The sequence below is a fragment of the Geotrypetes seraphini genome, chromosome 14, assembly GCF_902459505.1.
Source record: "Geotrypetes seraphini chromosome 14, aGeoSer1.1, whole genome shotgun sequence".
Classification (NCBI taxonomy): Eukaryota; Metazoa; Chordata; class Amphibia; order Gymnophiona; family Dermophiidae; genus Geotrypetes; species Geotrypetes seraphini.
This window is the reverse complement of record NC_047097.1, coordinates 76,165,922-76,186,351: the sequence shown is the minus strand read 5'-3', so window position 1 is coordinate 76,186,351 and position 20,430 is coordinate 76,165,922. Positions and strand designations below refer to the sequence as shown.

General features: G+C 44.3%; 1 protein-coding gene across 3 annotated transcripts in view; it reads right to left on the bottom strand.

The window, feature by feature from the left end:
* FRMD5 (FERM domain containing 5) overlaps positions 1–20,430 on the bottom strand; it is a 102,559-nt gene that overhangs the window by 25,060 nt on the left and 57,069 nt on the right. For 2 of the 3 annotated variants that reach the window (XM_033919687.1, XM_033919689.1), the window contains exons 11-12: positions 13,281–13,355; positions 9,661–9,729 (exon numbers count right to left, since the gene is read on the bottom strand). In XM_033919687.1, coding sequence (XP_033775578.1) covers positions 9,661–9,729; positions 13,281–13,355 — 144 coding nt within the window. The remainder of the gene's footprint in view (positions 1–9,660; positions 9,730–13,280; positions 13,356–20,430) is intronic. The other variant, XM_033919688.1, reaches the window with a different exon arrangement.

Genomic DNA, 20,430 nt, shown 5'->3' with positions numbered 1-20,430 from the left:
GCAGACTCTTTTGGAGGACTGTCTGGTGGAAGAGTCTGAAAATTGAGAGAGTAACCGTGACAAATTATGGCAAGAACCCAATGGTCTGAAGTGATGAGTTCCCAACGGTTGAGAAAAAACTGAAGACGACTCCCTATGGGTTGAGGAAGAGGAGATGAAGGGGAAAGACTGGCTATGTCCCTTAGAAACATGTCAAAAAGGCTGAGCAGCTTTAGGCGGAACAGCTGGTTTCACTGGCTGCAGCTGCTGTTGGCGGACTTGCTGCTGCTGTTGTTGACGTGGCCTACGAGGTTGGGTCCGAGAAGGCTGAAGAGGGCGAGCGGTATAACGTCTTTGATAGGAAGACTGCTGTCGAAAAGAACAAGTAGGTGGAGATTTATTTTTGTTCTTCAATAAAGTATCCCACCAGGTCTCATGAGCTGATAATTTTTGAGTGGTGGAATCCAGAGATTTGCCAAAAAGTTCATCACCGAGGCAAGGTGCATTTGCAAGGTGGTCCTGGTGATTGACATTCAGTTCGGAGACACGAAGCCATGCCAAACGTCGCATGGCAACAGCCATTGCAGTGGTCCTGGTAGTCAACTCGAAGGTGTCATATATAGAGCGGACCAGAAACTTCCGAAGTTGGAACAAACTGGACGTGTGCTGTTGGAATAGAGGAACTTTACGCTCAGGGAGATAACGCTGAAGAGTAGAAACTTGCTGAATCAGATTCTTAAGGTAGAAAGAGAAATGAAAGGCATAATTACCCGACCGATTGGCAAGCATAGCATTCTGATACAAACGCTTGCCAAATCGATCCACAGCCTTACCCTCTCACACTAGCTCCTGCCACTTTCTTCAGAGTAGACTCCACAAGTAGAGATTCATGAGAAAGCTCAGGTTTGTCAAACCCTGGGATAGGAATAACCTTATAAAGGGTGTCAAGCTTACGTGGAGCTCCGGGAATAGTCAATGGAGTTTCAAGATTTTTATAAAAAGTTTCCCTTAGGATGTCATGAAGGGGTAACTTTAGAAACTCTTTAGGAGGTTGGTCGAAGTCCAACGCATCAAGAAATGCCTGTGACTTTTTAGAATCTGACTCTAAGGGGATAGACAGTGTCTCTGACATTTCCCTTAAGAATTTAGAAAAAGAAGTCTGGTCAGGCTTACTGCCAGGCTCCTGGACAGATGGATCCTCATCAGAAGAAACCTCATCGTCAGAACCCAGAGGTTCTTCAGAGTCATCCCAAAGATCAGGGTCTCGCACCGATGGTAAGCGACCTCGGGAGACCGGTGTCGAGGTGTCACCACGAACAGATTTCCACACCGACTTGCCTAACCGCACCGACGTGGTACCTGGGGAACTATGGGAAGAATGACGTTGAGTCGGCTCCAAAAACGGTACTGGATCGGAGACCGATGTAACGGTATGGTGGGAGGCTCTTGGTTCTGCCGATAATACTGGCATGGATACCGAAGCTGAATGGACCGGTGCCGAAAGTGCTGAAGCCGATAACATGGGCTGAGCAGAACTCGGCACCAAAGGCACAGACGGAACAGGCATCGGAAGGTTCGGTGTCAAGAGAGCCGGAAGGAATTGTTGTAACTGCTCCTTCAATTGGACCTGCAATATGGCTGCAATACGGTTGTCCAAAGAAGGCACTGGTACAGCTTTCTTTTTCTGCGGTACCATAGGTGCTGCTCTACGCCCCAGAGATGAGGTGGCCGATGACGAGGCACTCACCTCAATGGGAGCCGAGCGTTTGCGAGGGCACCTCGAGGTCTGCAGGACTTGGCTCGCTGCTGACTTGACCTGAGGGCCTACCAGGGTAGGGGAAGGCTTCTTAGCTGGCTTACCTGGAGGGTGCGACACTGAAGAAAGTTCTTGCGGTGTCGAAAGAGTCGGTACCGATTTCGTAGAAGCAGCCGACGTCGGAGTGGAAGTCGAGGGACCCTCCATCCCGGTACCGAAGAGAAGTTTTTGCTGAAGCTTACGATTCTTCAAAATGCATTTTTGGAGAGAAGCGCAACAGGTGCAAGATGAAGCCCTATGGTCCGAACCCAAACACCGGAGGCACCAATTGTGTGGGTCAGTCAAAGAAATAGGGCGAGCACACCGCTGACACTTCTTAAAACCCGACTGAGGGGGCATGAAGGGAAAAACGGCCGCCACAAAATTGAAGGTTGAGGCTTCGATGTTGCCAACAGGCCCTGCCGGGGCCGGCCGAAAAAACGAAGAAAAAAGAAAAATATGTTTTATATATATTTTTTTTAAGAAAGAAAACAAGAAAAAAGTTAAGGAAGTAAAACTTCCACTAAATGCGCGAGCGGGAAGGCGAGGAAAAAAGATTCAACAGCCGTTGAAAAAGACGCGTCTTCTTAGCTCCGCGGAAACTAAGAAAGTGGGGACCGCGTGCCTCCGTCGGGCGGGAAGTCACTCACGCATGCGCGGTGCGGACTATCTAGAACTTTCTAAGTTCTTCGAGTGCTATCACTCTAAAATTGTCTGTACTGGGGCTCCGTCGGTGCCGTCACCCGTCAGTTAAGAATATGCTGCCTGCTTGTCCTGGGATAAAAAGATTTTGCTATGAGTTTTTGTCTTGACAATAAGTTTCTTTTCAAATCCTTTTTTTAGCCTTATCAATGCTTCCCATCTAACTTGACAAGCTTATGCTGCTTCCAATTATCTTCATTCAAATCCTTTTCCATTTTTTTCAAAGATGTTCTTTTGGCTACTACTAAAATTCTGGGAGTAACATTATATAATACCTTATCTTTTCATACTCATTTCTAAAGTTGTTTCTTCATTTTTTACTCTATGACAAATTCGTTCTGTTCATTTATTTCTTCAACAACGTTCCCTTTGTATATTGATTCATTCTCTAGTTTTAACTAAACTTGATTCAGTTTTGATCGGTCTGCCAAATTATCAGTTACATTGTGTACAAGGGATTCAAAACACTGCGGTTAGATTATTATATGGATGTTCAAAATTCGACCATGTGACTCCATTTCTTAAAGTAGAACATATTTTTCCTATAGCCTAGTGAATCCCCTACAAATATAATATACAGGAATCACTTTTATAGTTATGTCCTCTGGACTTCTTTCTTGCACAGTTTTTTGGTGCATTATACTGTTCGGAGATCTCTTTGTTCATCAAACCAACATCTTTTGTGTGTTCCTTCTTTTAGACAGCTATTTCTTGATATACACAGAAATTCTTCATTTTTGGTTATGGCAACTACTCTTTGGAACTCTCTTCCCATTTATATCCGTGAAGAAAAATTGTTCCCTACATTAAAGGCATTCTACTTCTCTCAAGCATTTTGCTCATAGTTTGGTTTTTTAATATACTCCAAATTCTTTTTACTTTTTCTTTTTAAATAGGTTATATTATGGCTTCCCCTTTTTTTCCCCTTTCCCTCGCAAATTTTATTGTAATCTAAACTTTTTTTTTTCTTTAAATGTAATGGAATTTGTTTTTGTATTGTTTTACCTCCCCAATTTATATTCATTGTAAACCGCTTAGATTTTAACTTTGGTTTTATATTTGCGGTATATTTAATAAATTGAACTTAATAACCTCTTTTACCTTTGGTTAGGGCTCTTCAGCTTAGATAAGAGATGCCTGAGAAGACACATGACAGAAGTCTATAAAATAATGAGGAATAGAACAAATAAACATGAATCAGTTTTCACACTTTCATAAAATACAAATGAGAGGACATGCAATGAAGTTAATTGGTACAATTAGAACAAATGAGAAAAAATATTTTTACCCTCAACACATAGTGGAGATCAATGCTGGAGGATGTAGTAAATGCTATTAGTGCAGCTGGGTTTAAAGAAGTTCTTGGAGGAAAAGTCCATAAACTATTATTAAGGTGATTTGGGGAAGTCTAGAGCACTATAGAAATGATTAGTAGTAGTAGCAAGTCCAGTGCTTTTTCCTAGATAGCATGAAATCTATGTACTTTTGTGGGATTCTATCTACTAGAATATACATATTCAGGTCTTCCATTCTCTTCATGTACATCTTTTGGCGTAAGCCCCATATCATTTTTGTCGCTTTCTTCTGGACCACTTCAAGTCTTTTTACATCCTTAGCCAGATGTAGCCTCCAAAACTGAACACAGGGGCTCTGGAGTGGGGGGCATATCTCGGAGAGTGGCGTTGCAAGTTTGGAGGCAAACTAGAGCGTGGTTGATGGAAGGACATAAGTATTCTTGATATACTCCCTTACGGTTCAATCCTGAGTTTGATCTGGGGTGATTGCCAAGGGTTTTTCAACGTTGGGAGCAGAAGGGGCTGGTAAGTGTAGGGCAGTGTTATGAGGGGGCCACTAAGCAGGTTAAGGCATTTGGGGATTTGCAGAGGAAATATGGGCTGGAAGGGGGGTGACCTGCTTCTCTATTTACAAGTAAAACATTATATTACTAGTTCAGGCATGTTGAGGGATCTTTCCATTGGCTGTGAGTGGAAAATGCATTGCTGAACCGATGGTGGGAGTGGAAGATGATGAAGCCCAATTTTGTAAGCTTGGGCTCACGGTAGCGAGAGTGGTGGTGGCTGCTGCCTGGAAAAACTCACCAACTTTGGAGTGGACTTGAGTTATTGATAAACTGGATAGCTGGTATGAAATGTATAGATTGACATCCTATTTGAGGCACAGAATTGGTACCTTTGAAAGATTGTGGAAAAAGTTTAGTGCATGGCGAAAACATTATTCTAATGCCTAGTTGGAGATGTTTTATGCTTGGGGTGGGGTGGGAGGGAGGGAGTTTGTCACTGATGAAGTGTTTGAGAGGGGGGGCAGGGGGCTGAGCATTTTATTTGGAAAGTATTGTTTCCAGTGCACTGATGAACCCATGGTATACTGGATTTGTCAGAGTTGGGTTGTTGTTTTTTTTTTATTTAATAAAATATGTGTTAAAAAAACACCACAAAACTGAACACAGTACTCCAAGTGGGGCCTCACCAATAACTTGTACAAGAGCATCACCACCTCCTTTCTTTCTAGCTACAACCTCCATCCTGTCACGCTGTTTTGTTGCCCTCAGATCCTCAGACACTATCACCCCAAAGTCTCTCTTCCCATTCGTGCATATCAGCCTCTCACCTCTTAGCACAAACAAACCAGAGAAAATATTTCTTCACTCAATGTGCAATTAAACTCTAGAATTCATTGCCAGAGAATGTGGTAAAAGCTGATAAGTTAGTAGGGTTTAAGAAAGATGTGCTGGAAATACCCTCATACAGAGACATTAAATACAAAAGTGTCAGGACAAAAATGTTTTCAGTGATGGCTCCAAGGTGGTGGAACTCCCTTCCAAAGGAATTAAAACTAGAAAAGGACACCGTAAATTTCAAGAAAGAGATAAAGATCATCCTCTTCACAGACTACTTTAACTAATAACACAACATAGAGGAGATAGCTGGCTAGTCCCCACTAGGAACACAATAGGGTGAACACAGTAGAGATACCCAGAATTGCTGAGGATATGCTAAAACAAAGTACAGATAGCTAGTATCAGGATGTATGTAAATCCAAGATGAACAAAAAACAAAGGGCCTGTTGTTGCAGTCCCTTACAAGTCAAACATATAGATATAGAGAGAAGAATAGTCCAAGGTAAGTCTTTCAGAGGAGAGGAGACAGGATATTTCTCTGGGAAAGTATACTTTATTTTGCTCTGAGCTTTGCTAATTTGGGGGATAAAAGCTAAACTGTAGGTTCCTTTATAAATATAGTTTTAGATCTTAAAAGAACAAGCTTTACTTAGCAAGTATCCATAGATTAAAAGCCTGCTATAGTTGTTACACTTGAACTTTCTGCTAAAGATAGTCTCTGGCAGGCAGAGCCTGGCTTAGTCTATATTCCTTCACACCCACCCCTCCCTAGCTCATTTCCTTTACTTATAGTCTTAATTTAAATAGTCCATCATCCTACTTAGGACAACAGGTGAACTGGTTATTACATATTCTTATTACATTTCATTACTTGCTAAGACTCAAACACTAAATAAAGAACACAAATTATCGTAAGGCTCCCTATACCAGTCTAACATTCCCAGTACCTTAATAGGATTTAATTAAGCAGCTCAATAATAAGATGCAGACAGGAGTCCAGCAGCAAGAAGGAAGCTATCCAGTCTTTTGCACCGAGTGTCACATGTATGATTATCTCCCAGTTGGTGAGAAATTATATGTGCGTGCTCACTGAAAAGAGCTCCAGGTTCTCAGAGAATGAATCTGTTCCCTTGAGGCTAGAGTTGCAGACTTGGAGGAGTTGAGGGAGACAGAGAAGTACATAGAGGAGACCTAAGGGGTGTTGCAGAGAAGTCCCATCTTCAGTCTGGCAGCCCCTTTGCTCCTAAAAGGAGATCATCACCCTAGTGATGCAGGAAATGATCCTGTAGACAGGACCTGCCCACCAGGAGATGCAATATTCTCTTGCACCGAGGATCTATCTCCAGAGGCTTCTGCCCAGAAGGGAGGAGTTAGGATGGCCGTTGTAGTGGAAGATTCAATCATTAGGCATGTAGATAACTGGGTGGCTGGTGGGCATGAGGATTGCCTGGTCACTTGCCTATCTAATGCGAAGGTAGTGGACCTCACGAGTCACTTAGATAGGATTTTAGATAGTGCTGGGGAGGAGCCGGTTGTCTTGGTACATGTAGGTACTAACGACATAGGAAAATGTGGGAGGGAGGTCCTGGAAGCCAAATGTAAGCTCTTGGGTAGAAAGCTGAAATCCAGATCCTCCAGGGTAGCATTTTCAGAAATGCTCCCTGTTCCATGCGCAGGACCCAAGAAGCAGGCAGAACTCCGAAGTCTCAATGTGTGGTTGAGAGATTTAGATTTGTTAGGAATTGGGCTATCTTCTGGAAAAGGGGGAGTCTTTTCTGAAAGAATGGACTTCACCTTAACTGGGATGGAATCAGGCTACTGGCGCTAATGTTTAAAAAGGAGATATAGCAGCTTTTAAACTAAGTTGGTGGGGGGGGGGGGGAGGGGGGAAGCCAACAGTCGCCCAAGGAGCAGATGGTTTGGTGTGGCGTATCCTTGAAGGATACTGTTGAATCAGAACATTCAGGGAGTCCCAAAAGAGAGGTTTCAAAAATGGTGATAGAAAGTCAAGAATGCTTAAGAGGGAAGCAGAGTAAAGATGTCAAATTATCCCTGTCATCTTCTCAGCAGTCTGTAGATACAAGGAAAAAACACAATTTGAAGCGTCTATATACAAATGCTAGAAGTCTAAAAAATAAAATAGGAGAGTTAGAGTATATAGCACTGAATGATGAGGTAGATATAATAGGCATCTAAGAGACCTGGTGGAAGGAGGACAATCAATAGGACACTGTATTACCTGGGTACAAATTATATTGCAAGGACAGAGTAGATTAGATTTGAGAGGAGATTGCACTATATGTTAAAGAGGGAATTGAATCAAACAAAATAAATATTCTGCATGACACATATAGCAGTGTGGAAGTCATATGGATAGAAATTCCATGTGTGAAGGGAAGGAATATAAAGGTAGGGTTATACTACCGTCCCCCGGGACAAAATAAGCAAACAGATGAAGAAATGCTTTCAGAGATTAGGAAAGTTGGCACATTGGGCAACAGTATAATAATGGGTGATTTGTATTACCATATGTTTTACTCAGGGAGAATAAGTTTCAAACATCAAAGTCCTTTAATAACTTATTCATATATAATGCATAAGAACAGTCAAGCATTGAGAAACTACTTTAAACCTGTCCAAACACATACATAACTTTTCTTCAAGACTAAAAAAATTGGGAGTAAAAAGGTGTCAGATAGGCTTCATAGGCCAAAAAAACTCCCAGTTGTGAAAATCATTCAAAATGTCCTTTATTAAAGACTCGGAGAATGCAGGTGCCCAAAGCAACATAATGATCTAATAATGTGGTGTCTATCTGGTCATCAGCTGCCCCTGGTGCAGCCTTTGAGGCAAAATGTAGCCACATTGGGCATTGTTTTTTTTGTAGATTAAAGCTTTCACTTCTACCATTGTTTTGTGTGTTTTTGGTGGTCTGCTGCTATCATTGCTGAAAAAAGGCCTCGGACCATGAGGGGAGAGATACAAACCAACATTTCTGCTATGCCTGGCATGGTGACGGGGGCAAGAAGCTATTGGAAGTTGCTCTCTGCAGGTTCCATTGGATGATGCCACCACATCTGACATACTATGTAACTCAATTTTATAATTTATTGTACTTGGGTAGTAAGTGGGCTTTCTTAATTGCCCATGTCACAAAAGTTACATGGGCAAGAATTCAAACTTTGCTTCTGTGACCAGGACATTGATATTTTGAAATTTACCTTTTTTTGCAAAACATTTCAGATTGATTCCAAGCTGACTAAACTTAAGGGCCCTTTTACTGTCACAAGGCAAACAATACAGCAAGTGCATCGTACTTGCCACTATGGTAAAAAGATATAATGTGCAGTAAATCAGGTGGTAAGGTATACCACGGCTGTGGGTGAAGGAAGGGGTGTATTGAGGGCATGTGTAATCACAATGCACTGACACGCTGCGGTAAAGGCACACGGCATTTCTTACATCCGGGTTAGTGCAAGAGCCTTTACCGCCTATGGCCAAAATTGGCGTTAGGCACCCTAAGTAAAATCGCTCAAAGTCCTTGTCCTTGATGCTCCTTTGAGTAGGCTCCCATGTTTTCCTTGAATGTCTCAAGATGAGCAAGGTGAGCTCTTCCACCAGGATATACTGGACTTTGCACGCTACAATCAAGGACTATATAATGAGAACATGATGGCTAATTAGATGCTACGATTCCTTCTTTCTGTTTATTAATTAATCTTTTGTAAACCGCATTGAACTCCAAGGTTAGGCAGCATAGAAATCCAATTTTATATATTATGTTATGTGACTACATCTGGGGGCTGATTCATTAAAGTGACTAACAATATAATTATTACATTACATTAGGGACTTTTATTCCGCCTATACCTTGCAGTTCAAGGCGGATTACAAAAGAGCTACCTGGACATTTCCAGTGAAGTTACAACAGTTTTGGGTTTTTTTGGGTTTTTTTTTGGTTACAAGGGAGGAGAGGTACCTGTATTAATTCTGGAAGAACTTGCAAATTGGATATTAAATTGACTGTACGTTACTGTGTGATATAACAAATAGATTACAGTTAGAGTACTATTCATTTCTAAATCTTCTGTGGTCACCTATGTATAACTTCAATACAAATACATGTTAATTGTGATTCATATTTTGCTTTTTATGACTTTATAAGAATTAAAAGACAATTTGCCGATTTTACATAGATAAATTGCAAAATTTGGTCACAAAAGCAAAGTTTTATGGATATAAGACATTTTCTATATTTTTTAGACATGAGCAATTAGGAAATTACACTTACTGCCCAAGAACAAAAACCATATTACATTGTGTCATATGCTATCTTGCTTGTCTTGGAGAAGAACTTAGTTAGCTGTATGCTGCGATTCTTTCTTTTTACCTTGTCAGGTTTTTTTTCAATAGAAACAAGAGACAAAAGCCCCAAAGCAACAGTAAAATGAAATGAAGAGGAGAAAGAGAGAGGAACTGATCCTGCTTATTAGTTGAGACTGTCCCTCTTCAGAACTTCTTGTGACCATAGATGATCTCACCTTACCTGTGGATTTCAGGGGGTTCCCGCTTGATCTTGGCACTTGATTCCATTACTTCCTTTGCAACACGGCCACTAATAATGGTTAATAATAAATAAAAACAAAACATGAACCTTAGGTGATCGAGTTTCATGTGTTTCAGACTAACCAATGTAAGCACAGAGAATGCAACATAGCGTAAATCAAGGGAATGAAAGCATGAAAAAAAAGGCAATCGGAGGAAAAAAAGCTAAAAAGTGAGAAAAGTTTTTATCATGAAGCAGAGAGCCCCTCAGAGATTTGGTTGGTAATCTATGGGAAAATAAGACATCCTTCAGATGGAATAATAATAATAACAGTTTATATGCGGTTTACAGTGATTAAAAGATGTTACAGATTGAGTAGAATTAACAAGTTAAGGGTTAGTGATAAGGCAGCATACATTAAAAAAACATTATTTGACATCAATGAGACCACAAATAATTACTTCCTAGACACGCAGAAGAGACAAACTGAAATTCAGATATGAATTAACAACTTTAAAGATCTCACAGATGATTCCAATGGACCCAAGAAAAATTAAACTTGCTGGAAAAGCAAAGCTATTCACCTGCAGCAAGTGTTCTCCAAGGACAGCAGGACAAATATTCTCACATCTGAGTGGCATCACCAAAGAAGCCCCGTATGGATGCTGCCCAACTTCTAGAAGCCTTTGTCACCCTGCCAACGTGCATGCACATGTTACACCGCTTTTAAAAAATGCTCACTGGCTTCCAGTTCCCCCTGGAATTACCTATATGATTGAAGTCTAAAAATCCTGCATGGTGCAGAATGGGTAGAAGTTGATCGATTTTTTACTCTTTCAAAAATTACAAAGACTAGGTGACACTCAATGAGGTAACATGGAAATCTTATCATTGGCATAAAAAATCTCCACTGTTTTCTTTCAAATTTGTCTCAAAGGTAAAACAATTCACTATTGTGCACAAAAACAGGACTTATCTTTTCTCATGGAGCAAAACAAGGCACCTTGTTGGGATTTCTTAGGAGAACATAAAACACCAATAAACCTCCTACTGAGAAAACAGAACAAGTTAAAGTGCCAGAGATCCCCAGCTACAAACTAACAGAAGCCCTCATCCTGGTCACATGCAAAGAACACAGCCCCTCGCTAAAGGCAGAATCAAATGACCCCAAATTAAAAACACAAATGTTCAGAAACTGAATCGAAAACCTCCAAAAGCCAGAGTCTACATGCAGTTCAATAACGGAGAAATGCATTTCATCCTGCAGAAACAGAGATGCCCATTTCCTAAAGCTGGGAGAGAAAATCAAAATACTCCCTAACAAAGTATGAATGAGAATTGCTCTATATAATCCTGGTGAAAAGAGAAAGAAAAAAGCAGATGCAGGAGCAACGCATGCTCTATCCTGCCACCAGGCAAGAACTACAATCTGACCAAGGGAGAGAACCCAAGAATGGGTTTCTTTTACAACTCTATGTCTCACTTTGACAACACATAGAATCTGAAAGACAGAGAGAGAGACAGACACAGAGAGAGAGACAGAGACGACAGAGAGAGAAACAGAGACGACAGAGAGACAGAGATGACAGAGAGAGAGAGAGGCATCAATAACTGCGAAATACCACATTACTGCCTGTAGAACCTGACTTTGTTCAATGTTAAGTCACACAATACAACACTGTATATGATAAAACAGAAGTGTGATAGTCCCAAAATACTCAAAACCTTTTTTAGGAATCTTCTGTAACCTGGAGATTCAGGCCAAAACACCTGCAAAGCACCACAATCTAATGAGATGGGATAATCAGTGGACCAGGCCAAAGTAGTGAAGGAATAAGCTCTGAGGAAAGAGAGGTTACCAGTGGTGTGCCTCAAGGTTCTATTCTTGGGCCTGTTCTTTTTAACATTTTTATAAATGATATTGCTGAAGGGTTCTCGGGTAAGATTTGCCTCTTTGCAGATGATACCAAAATCTGCAATAGAGTAGACACATCAGATGGTATGAATAACATGAAGAAAGACCTGGCGAAGCCTGAAGACTGGCCTGAAATTTGGCAGCTAAAATGTAATGCTAAGAAATGCAAAGTCATGCATTTGGGCTGCAAAAACCGGAGGGACTGGTACAGTTTAAGGGGTGAAGAAGTTATATGCACGACAGAAGAGCTGAGAATTGGGTTTGATTGTATGTGATCAAGTTTCAAGTTTATTAAAAGATTTTTTAAACCGCTTAATCAGGTTTCTAAGCGGTGTACAATATAAAATTTACATAAAAACATATTAAAACTGAGGATAATAGATAAAATCTAGGTGTCTTAATAAAACACTAATAAGACATAGACCAACTTCAAACAATAGGAAAAAAGGGGAAGAACTACAATCATAAAAGAGAAGTGAAATAAAAAAAGGAAAAACACAATAGTTTAGGGTAAAAAGTAATAATTTTAATTTTAATTTTTGTTCTTAAGAGGGCAGTTGTTGTTCAAAGGCATCCTGGAACAAGAATGTTTTTAATTTTGCTTTAAATTGTTTTATTTCGGATTCACTGCGCAAATGGTTTGGCAGCAAATTCCAGAGAGTAGGGGCAGTGACAGCAAAATTATTGGAGCGCAGCGTATTGATTAATTTTAAAGAAGGTATGATGAGAAGATTTTGAATCATTGAACGAAGAGATTTTAAAGTATTATAAGGAATTAAAAGTCTGTTAATGAACTCTGGTTGATTGTTTAATTTTGTTATAAATGTTAAAAGTAAAATTTTGTAACTTATTCTATGTTCGACTGGTAACCAATGTGATGATCTTAAGGTGGCCAAACAGGTTGAAAAGGTAACAGCGAAAGCTAGAAGGATGCTAGGTTGCATAGAGAGAGGTATGGTCAGTTGGAAAAAGGAGGTATTGATGCCCCTTCATAAGACTGTGGTGAGACCTCATTTAGAATATTGTGTACAATTCTGGAGGATACACCTTCAAAAAGATATAAAAAGGATAGAGTCGGTCCAGAGGAAGGCTACTAAAATGGTATATGGTCTTCATCATAAGGCGTATGGGGACAGACTTAAAGATCTCAATCTGTATACTTTGGAGGAAAGGCGGGAGAAGGGAGATATAATAGAGACATTTAAATGCCTATGTAATGTAAATGCACATGAATCAAGTCTCTTTCATCTGAAAGGAAACTTTGCAATGAGAGGGCATAGGATGAAGTTAAGAGATGATAGGCTTCGGAGTAATCTTAGGAAATACTTTTTTACAGAAAGGGTAGTAGATGCATGGAACAGTCTCCCAGAAGAGATGGTTGAGACAGAGACTTTGTCTGAATTCAAAAGGGCTTGGGATAGGCACATGGGATCTCTCAAGAGAGAGAAAGAGATAATGGTTACTGCGGATGGGCAGACTAGATGGGCCATTTGGCCTTTATCTGCCATCATGTTTATATCTTGTTAAGCTCTGAAAACCCCTGAGAGACAATGGATATACAGTAAGCAAGCACAAGAAAAGCACACCATACTATCACCATTGCACAGGTTCCAAAAACAGCCAAGTCTACAACATGCAGCACATAGCACATGTTCCAGCATATATGAACTATATTCAGTGATGGTTACTTACTGTCAATATTTACCTGTAACGGAACCGACTCCCTTTAAAGAATACGTTACTGCTGGAAACCGTGCGCACCTGACTGGACTTCTCTAACCTGCAAAAGAAAAGTCATTGAACTCAGCAGAATGCCAGCAAACAGTCATAATAATAATAATAACTTTATTTTTCTATACCGCCATAATCTTGCAACTTCTAGGCGGTTCACAGTGAAGAGAGCTGTACAATCAGCGAATTACAGTGTACAAATAGTGAAGGTGTCACTGAGCAGTCAGTGATTACAAATTAGCAAGAAAAAGATATTAGTGGGTTGCTGATCAAATCGAGAAATCTACACTTGCCAGAATGCTCATGATAGTTATTGCCGATGAAGCAAGAAACATTCATGGCTAACAGAGAAAGAAACTTCAGCATCTAAAAGCAACTCACTTCAGCCATTTCATTGCAGCAAAAAAACCTCAATATCAGTAATATGCTCTCTACAGCCATGGCCACCACAACATGAAACTTCAACATCGACAGGGCACCCACTAGTTCAAGATCCATACACATGGGCTGGTGCTGAGATGTGCTGTTTGCTCCAGGGGCTTCTGCCCAGGATAGAAGGGTTAGGATGGTTGTTGTTGTAGTAGGCGATTCAATCATTAGGCATGTAGGATTTGCTTGATCACTTGACTGCCTGCCTGGTGTGAAGGCAGCGGACCTCATGCATCACCCAGATAAGGTTTTAGACAGTGCTGGGGAGGAACCTGTGGATACCAATGACCTAGGGAAAAGTGGTAAGGAGGTTTTGGAAGCCAAATTTAGGTTCTCAGGTAGGAAGATAAAATCCAGAACCTCCAGGGTAGCATTTTCAGAAGTGCTCCCATTCCACGCTTAGGGAAGATCACTTTCTTGACTCAAGCCATTAGGTGCAACTGCACTGAAATGAAAAATCATCCTTTGCTCAGTCGATCAATACAGAGAAGAGCAACTAAACTGATAAAGGGAATGGAAAATCTCTCATATACCGACAGATTAAAGCAGCTAGGACTTTTCTCCCTGGAAAAGCGGAGACTTAGAGGAGACATGATAGAAACCTTCAAGATCCTGAAGGGCATAGAAAAAGTAGACAGGGACAGATTTTTCAAATTATGGGAAACCACAAGTACAAGGGGGCACTCGGAGAAATTGAAAGGGGACAGGTTTAGGACAAACGCTAGGAAGTTCTTTTTCACCCAGAGGGTGGTGGATACATGGAATGCGCTTCCGGAGGCTGTGATAGGCAGGAGCACGTTACAGGGCTTCAAAGAAGGTTTGGATAGGTTCCTAGAGGACAAAGGGATTGAGGGGTACAGATAGAAGTAGAGGTAGGTTATAGGGATAGGAGTAGAGGTAGGTTAAAGAAATAGTCAGGGACCACTGCTCAGGCAATAGGCCTGATGGGCCGCCGTGGGAGCGGACCACTGGGCGAGATGGACCTCTGGTCTGACTCAGCGGAGGCAACTTCTTATGTTCTTATATCACTGTTACCTACATTATATGCTAAGTTGCTAATAGTCTCAGTCCTGCTAGAATAGTGGTTATAGCACATTCTCTCTGGAAGATTTTTGGCCGATGATGTGGGTGGAGGAGGTTTGAACTTTCAAGATCTGCCAAGATGAATACCTGAGGCCTTTTTCTTCAGTTGGAATAGTGCTTTTAGATTCACAAGTGGAGTTTTTTTCTTTTTTGGGATTTATATTCATTTACCCACTTCCACGTATCTATATAGATACCTATTACATTGAGCACATTTGGAGTTTTTTATTACTGTTATTTTTTACATACAAATAATTTATCCTGCTCGTAAGGTGATTAATGAGAGGTGTTTGTATATCACCTTAGCTAATTGGAGTTTCCCTTGTATATTGTGTTGCCTATTACACTGAGAACATCTCTTGAAGCAGGTAGAAGGCCTTGATATCGAGGGAAAAAACTCTGATGCGAAATCGAAGGAATCAATTTTTCCTCAGAGAGTCAAGTAAATTCACGACTAAAAAAGTATTGATGCGGCCAGCTGAAAATCTGAAAATGAAAAAGTAAAATTTTTTGAACAAAACTCTGAGAAAATAAAGTAATAGCAAAGAAAAAGAAAGTAGTGAAGAAAATCAATATGGGAAGGCGAAAAAAGGTAGTGCAATTGGAGAGACTCCAACAACACACATCTTCTTAGTTCTGCGGAAACTAATAACTGATGATCCTGCAAGTCGGCATTGGACAGGAAGGCAGTTGCGCATACGCAATATGGGCAGTCTTAAAACTTCTAGGAAGTTAAAGTGACAGTATACTTTTGCACTCTCCATACTGGTCTCTGTGGATGACGTCACCCATCTGTCCTGGGAACATGCCTGGATTACTGCAATGCTTTAGTACAGGGATGCCCACACTTTGTTGGCTTGCGAGCTACTTTTAAAATGACCAAGTCAAAATGATCTACCAACAATAAAATTTTAAAAAACTTACCGTAACAGGTGTTATCCAGGGACAGCAGGCATATATTCTCACATGTGGGTGACGTCATCTACGGAGCCCCAGCGCGGACAGCTTTTCAAGCAAACTTGATTGAAGTTTCAAGTTTGCTATGCTGCACCACGCATGTGCATGCCTTCTTGCCCACTAGAGGGCGCATCCCCACCTCGTGGTCCTCAGTTCCATAGCCAGCAAAGAAGCCATCCCCGGGGAGGAGGGCGGGTTGTGAGAATATATGCCTGCTGTCCCTGGATAACACCTGTTACGGTAAGTAACTGTGCTTTATCCCAGGACAAGCAGGCATGATATTTTCATGTGGGTGACCTCCAAGCCAACCAAAAAAGGGCAGGTGGGAGGATGGCAATTTAGGAAAACAGATTACGCAAAACTGACTGGCCAAACCGGCCGTCACTCCTGGATAACGTATCCAGGCAGTAGTGGGAGTTGAAAGTAAGAACCGAAGACCAAGTGGCAGCCTTGCAGATATCCTCCACTGGAGTAGACCGGAGGAACGCCACAGAAGCTGCCATCGCTCAGACCTTATGTCCCGTGACCCGACCATGAAGCGCGAGACCAGCCTGAGCATAGCAAAAAGAAATACAAGCAGCCAACCAGTTGGACAAGGTGCGCTTGGAAACAGGACGTCCCAACCGATTAGGATCAAAGGACAAAAACAAACGAGGAACCTTCCGATGAGACTTGGTGCGTTGAAGATAAAAGGCCAACGCTCTCTTACAGTCAAGCGTGTGAAGCGCCGCCTCCCCAGGATGAGAGTGGGGCTTCGGAAAAAACACCGGAAGAACAATGGACTGATTGAGGTGGAAATCAGACACAACCTTAGGTAAAAATTTAGGATGGGTGCAAAGAACCACCTTGTCATGATGGAACACAGTAAAGGGCGGGTCCGCAACCAAAGCCTGCAGCTCGCTAATCCGACGAGCGGACGTGAGCGCAAGCAAAAAGATCACCTTCCAAGTGAGAAACTTAAGATGAGATTTGTCAATAGGCTCGAAGGGAGGCTTCATCAGTTGAGCCAAAACCACATTAAGATCCCAAACTACAGGAGGAGGTTTCAAAGGAGGATTAACATTCACTAGACCCCTCATGAAACGTATCACCAGAGGATGAAGAGAGAGAGATCGACCCTCGATATGCCGATGGAAAGCAGCAATCGCACTGAGATGCACCCTAATGGAAGTCGTCTTCAGCCCAGACTTGGACAAATGCAACAAATATTCCAGAACCGAAGACACCGGAACCGAACTCGGATCCAGATGATTCGAGGAACACCAGGAAGAAAATCTGGTCCACTTCTGAGAATAACAAAGCCTAGTCGAGACCTTACGCGAGGCTTCCAGAACCTCCCTCACAGACTGAGAAACCTGTGAAGTCAAAGGGAAAGGAACCAAGCCGTCAGATGTAAAGACTGAAGATTGGGATGCAACAGCGAACCCCGACTCTGAGACAGCAGAGAGGGAAAGACAGGCAGAAGCAGAGGCTCCCTGACACTGAGTTGAAGGAGCAGGGAGAACCAGTGCTGACGAGGCCAACGAGGCACAATGAGAATCATAGTGGCTCTGGACGCCTTGAGATGAACCAACGTCCTCAAGATCAGAGGGAAAGGAGGAAACGCATAAAGGAACCTCCCTCCCCAGTCGAGAAGAAAGGCGTCGGCCTCGAGACAGTCCGGGGAGTACATCCGAGAACAATAGAGGGGCAGTTTGCGAGTCTCCGGGGAGGCAAACAGATCCACCTGAGGAGTCCCCCAGCGGTCGAAGACCTCGCGCAGAACTCAGGAGTTTAGCAACCACTCGTGCGGCTGGAGAAGACGACTGAGTTTGTCGGCTAGACAATTCTTCTCTCCCTGAATGTAAACCGCCCGCAGGAAGATGTTCTGGGAGACCGCCCATTCCCAAAGGCGCAGGGCTTCCCGGCACAGGGACCAAGAGCCCGTTCCCCCTTGTTTGTTCACATAATACATGGTCACCTGGTTGTCCGTCTGCACAAGGACTACCTGATCGTGCAGCAGGTGGCAGAACGCTCGAGCAGCCAGAAAAATGGCACGAAGTTCTAAAACATTGATGTGACAACTCCGGTCCTCTGCTGACCATAGACCTTGAGTCCGCAGACCGTCCAGATGAGCTCCCCATGCGTACTCCGAAGAGTCCGTGGTCAGGACCTTGCGATGCGGAGGAACGAGAAAGAGCAAACCCCCGGAAAGATTGGAAGAGTTGGTCCACCAACGGAGCGAGCGTCTCAAGGAAGGAGTCACAGTTATAGGGGAGGAGACTGGGTCCCGGATCCTGACGCCACTGGGAGGCCAAGGTCCACTGAGGAAGCCTCAGGTCCAAACGGGCGAACGGAGTGACATGGACCGTCGACGCCATGTGGCCGAGCAGAACCATCATGCGTTGCGCCGAAACTGAGGGCAGCAACGAAACCTGGCGACTCAATCGAAGCAGGACCTCCAACCGTGGCAGGGGGAGGAACGAACGGAGGCGAACCGTGTCCAGCACGGCCCCGATAAACTGAAGGGATTGAGTCGGGCACAACTGAGACTTGGGGAAGTTCACTTCGAACCCCAGACGTTGAAGGAAGATGATAGTCTGTCGGGTCGCTGAAATAACCCCTTCCTTGGAGGACGCCTTGATCAGCCAATCATCCAGGTAGGGAAACACCTGCAGCCCCCGAGATCTCAGGGCTGCCGCGACCACCACCATACACTTCGTGAAGACTCGAGGGGACGAAGCCAGTCCAAAGGGGAGGACCCGATACTGGAGGTGCAACTCCCCCACCTGGAACCTGAGGAACTTGCGGAAGGCGGGATGCACCGGAACATGAGTATATGCTTCCTTCAGGTCCAGGGAGCACATCCAGTCCCCCGATTCTAACAGAGGGTACAGGACCGGAAGGGACAACATACGGAACTTCTCCCGGACAAGGAACTTGTTGAGCCTCCGGAGGTCCAGAATGGGGCGTAAGTGTATTGAGAGCCTGACATAAGGTCAAGGTCCAAAGCCCTCCCCATTTCAAGCACATATCTGGAAAAGGAGGAGGGCTTCGAAGGCAGAGAGGGAGATCGAGAAGCCCGCGTCGCCAAAAAAGAAGGGGAAGCCTCACGGAAGTAACGAGGCTCCTTACCGGTGCCAGACCCCGAACCCCAAGAAGCCGCACCCAGCGACCTCGACGGGGTCGGGGTCCGCCCATGCCCCGAGGAACCCCTGCGGGAAGTCCCCGGGGTATGAGGCACCGAGGCACGCCCCTTCCGTCTCGGCGAAGAGTCCCTCGAAAACTCCACCTCGGAGGAACAGAAAAGCCTCGGATTATCGAGGCGGAGCTCGGAGACCCGCAGGATCTCAGCCTCGGTCAGCGAGGAGCGACCGCGGCGTCGAGGAGAGCCCCGTTGACGTTTGGGCTTCATCGGCCGATGCTTCGCCCGAGGCAGACCCGAGGGAGAGGAGCCCTGGGAGGACCTCGACGAGGAAGAAGAGGAAGAGATCCTCCGAACCCTCCGCACCTTGTCCCGAGGCCGCACGCTCCGCTCAGGCTGGTCAACCGAGGTCGAGGGCAAGGTCGGGGTCAAGGCCGAAGCCACCCCGGGGGCCGAAGTCGAGGGTACCGAGACCGAGGCCGCCGAAGCCGGGGCTGACGAGGCCGAAGACGGCTGGAGGTGCGCGAGGGCACCGGACAGTTCCGAGGCAATGAGCGCACGGAGCAAGTCTTGAAAGACGGGAACCCCCATCATAGTCGGCAGATCCTGGGCCGGTGGGTGCTCCCTCGAGGGCGACCTCGGTCTCGAGTATTCCCGCGGGGCACCCGACTTCGACGCCCGGGGCGGGGCCGAGGACGGCCCACCCGCCCCCGTCGATGAGCCCGAGGATGGCTTCTTCGAGGCTGGAAGAGAAGAAGGAAGTGAGGACTTACCCACCGTCGACTTCGGGGTCGAGGACGCCGGCCTCGACGAAGCAGGCTGTCGGGGCGAGGTCAAGGGAGTCGAGGCCGAGGTCAAGGCCGGGGCCGACGTCGAAGCCTTCCCCGCCGCGGGGTCGACAGCGAAGAGCTCCGCCATCCGAGCGCGACGGCGGCGGAGAGCTCTCGGCTGAAAAGTAGAGCACCGAGTGCAGGAGTCGGTCGGGTGCTCAGGACCCAGACAAAGTAAGCACCACCGGTGGGGATCGGTGATGGAAAGCAGCCAATCGCACCGGGTGCACTTTTTAAAACCCGTCAAGGGACGGGACATGGGCCCAAAAACCGGCCGGGAACGAACGAGGTCCCGCGGCCGCGGCTACTGGGAGCCCCCGGAGCCGAACGAAAAAGGTTATTTTTTTTTTTTTACGAAAAAAGACACACGAACAAAATAAAAACACAAATTAAGTACAGCGACCGAGAAAAAAACACTCAGCCGCGGTATCAGAAGGCAAATTAGAAAAGCACAAATTCCACAGGGCTTCTGGCTCTGCGGAAAAAACTGAACTGAGGACCACGAGGTGGGGATGCGCCCTCTAGTGGGCAAGAAGGCATGCACATGCGTGGTGCAGCATAGCAAACTTGAAACTTCAATCAAGTTTGCTTGAAAAGCTGTCCGCGCTGGGGCTCCGTAGATGACGTCACCCACATGTGAGAATATCATGCCTGCTTGTCCTGGGATAAAATGTTAATTATCATTTGTATTTCGGGGTTTT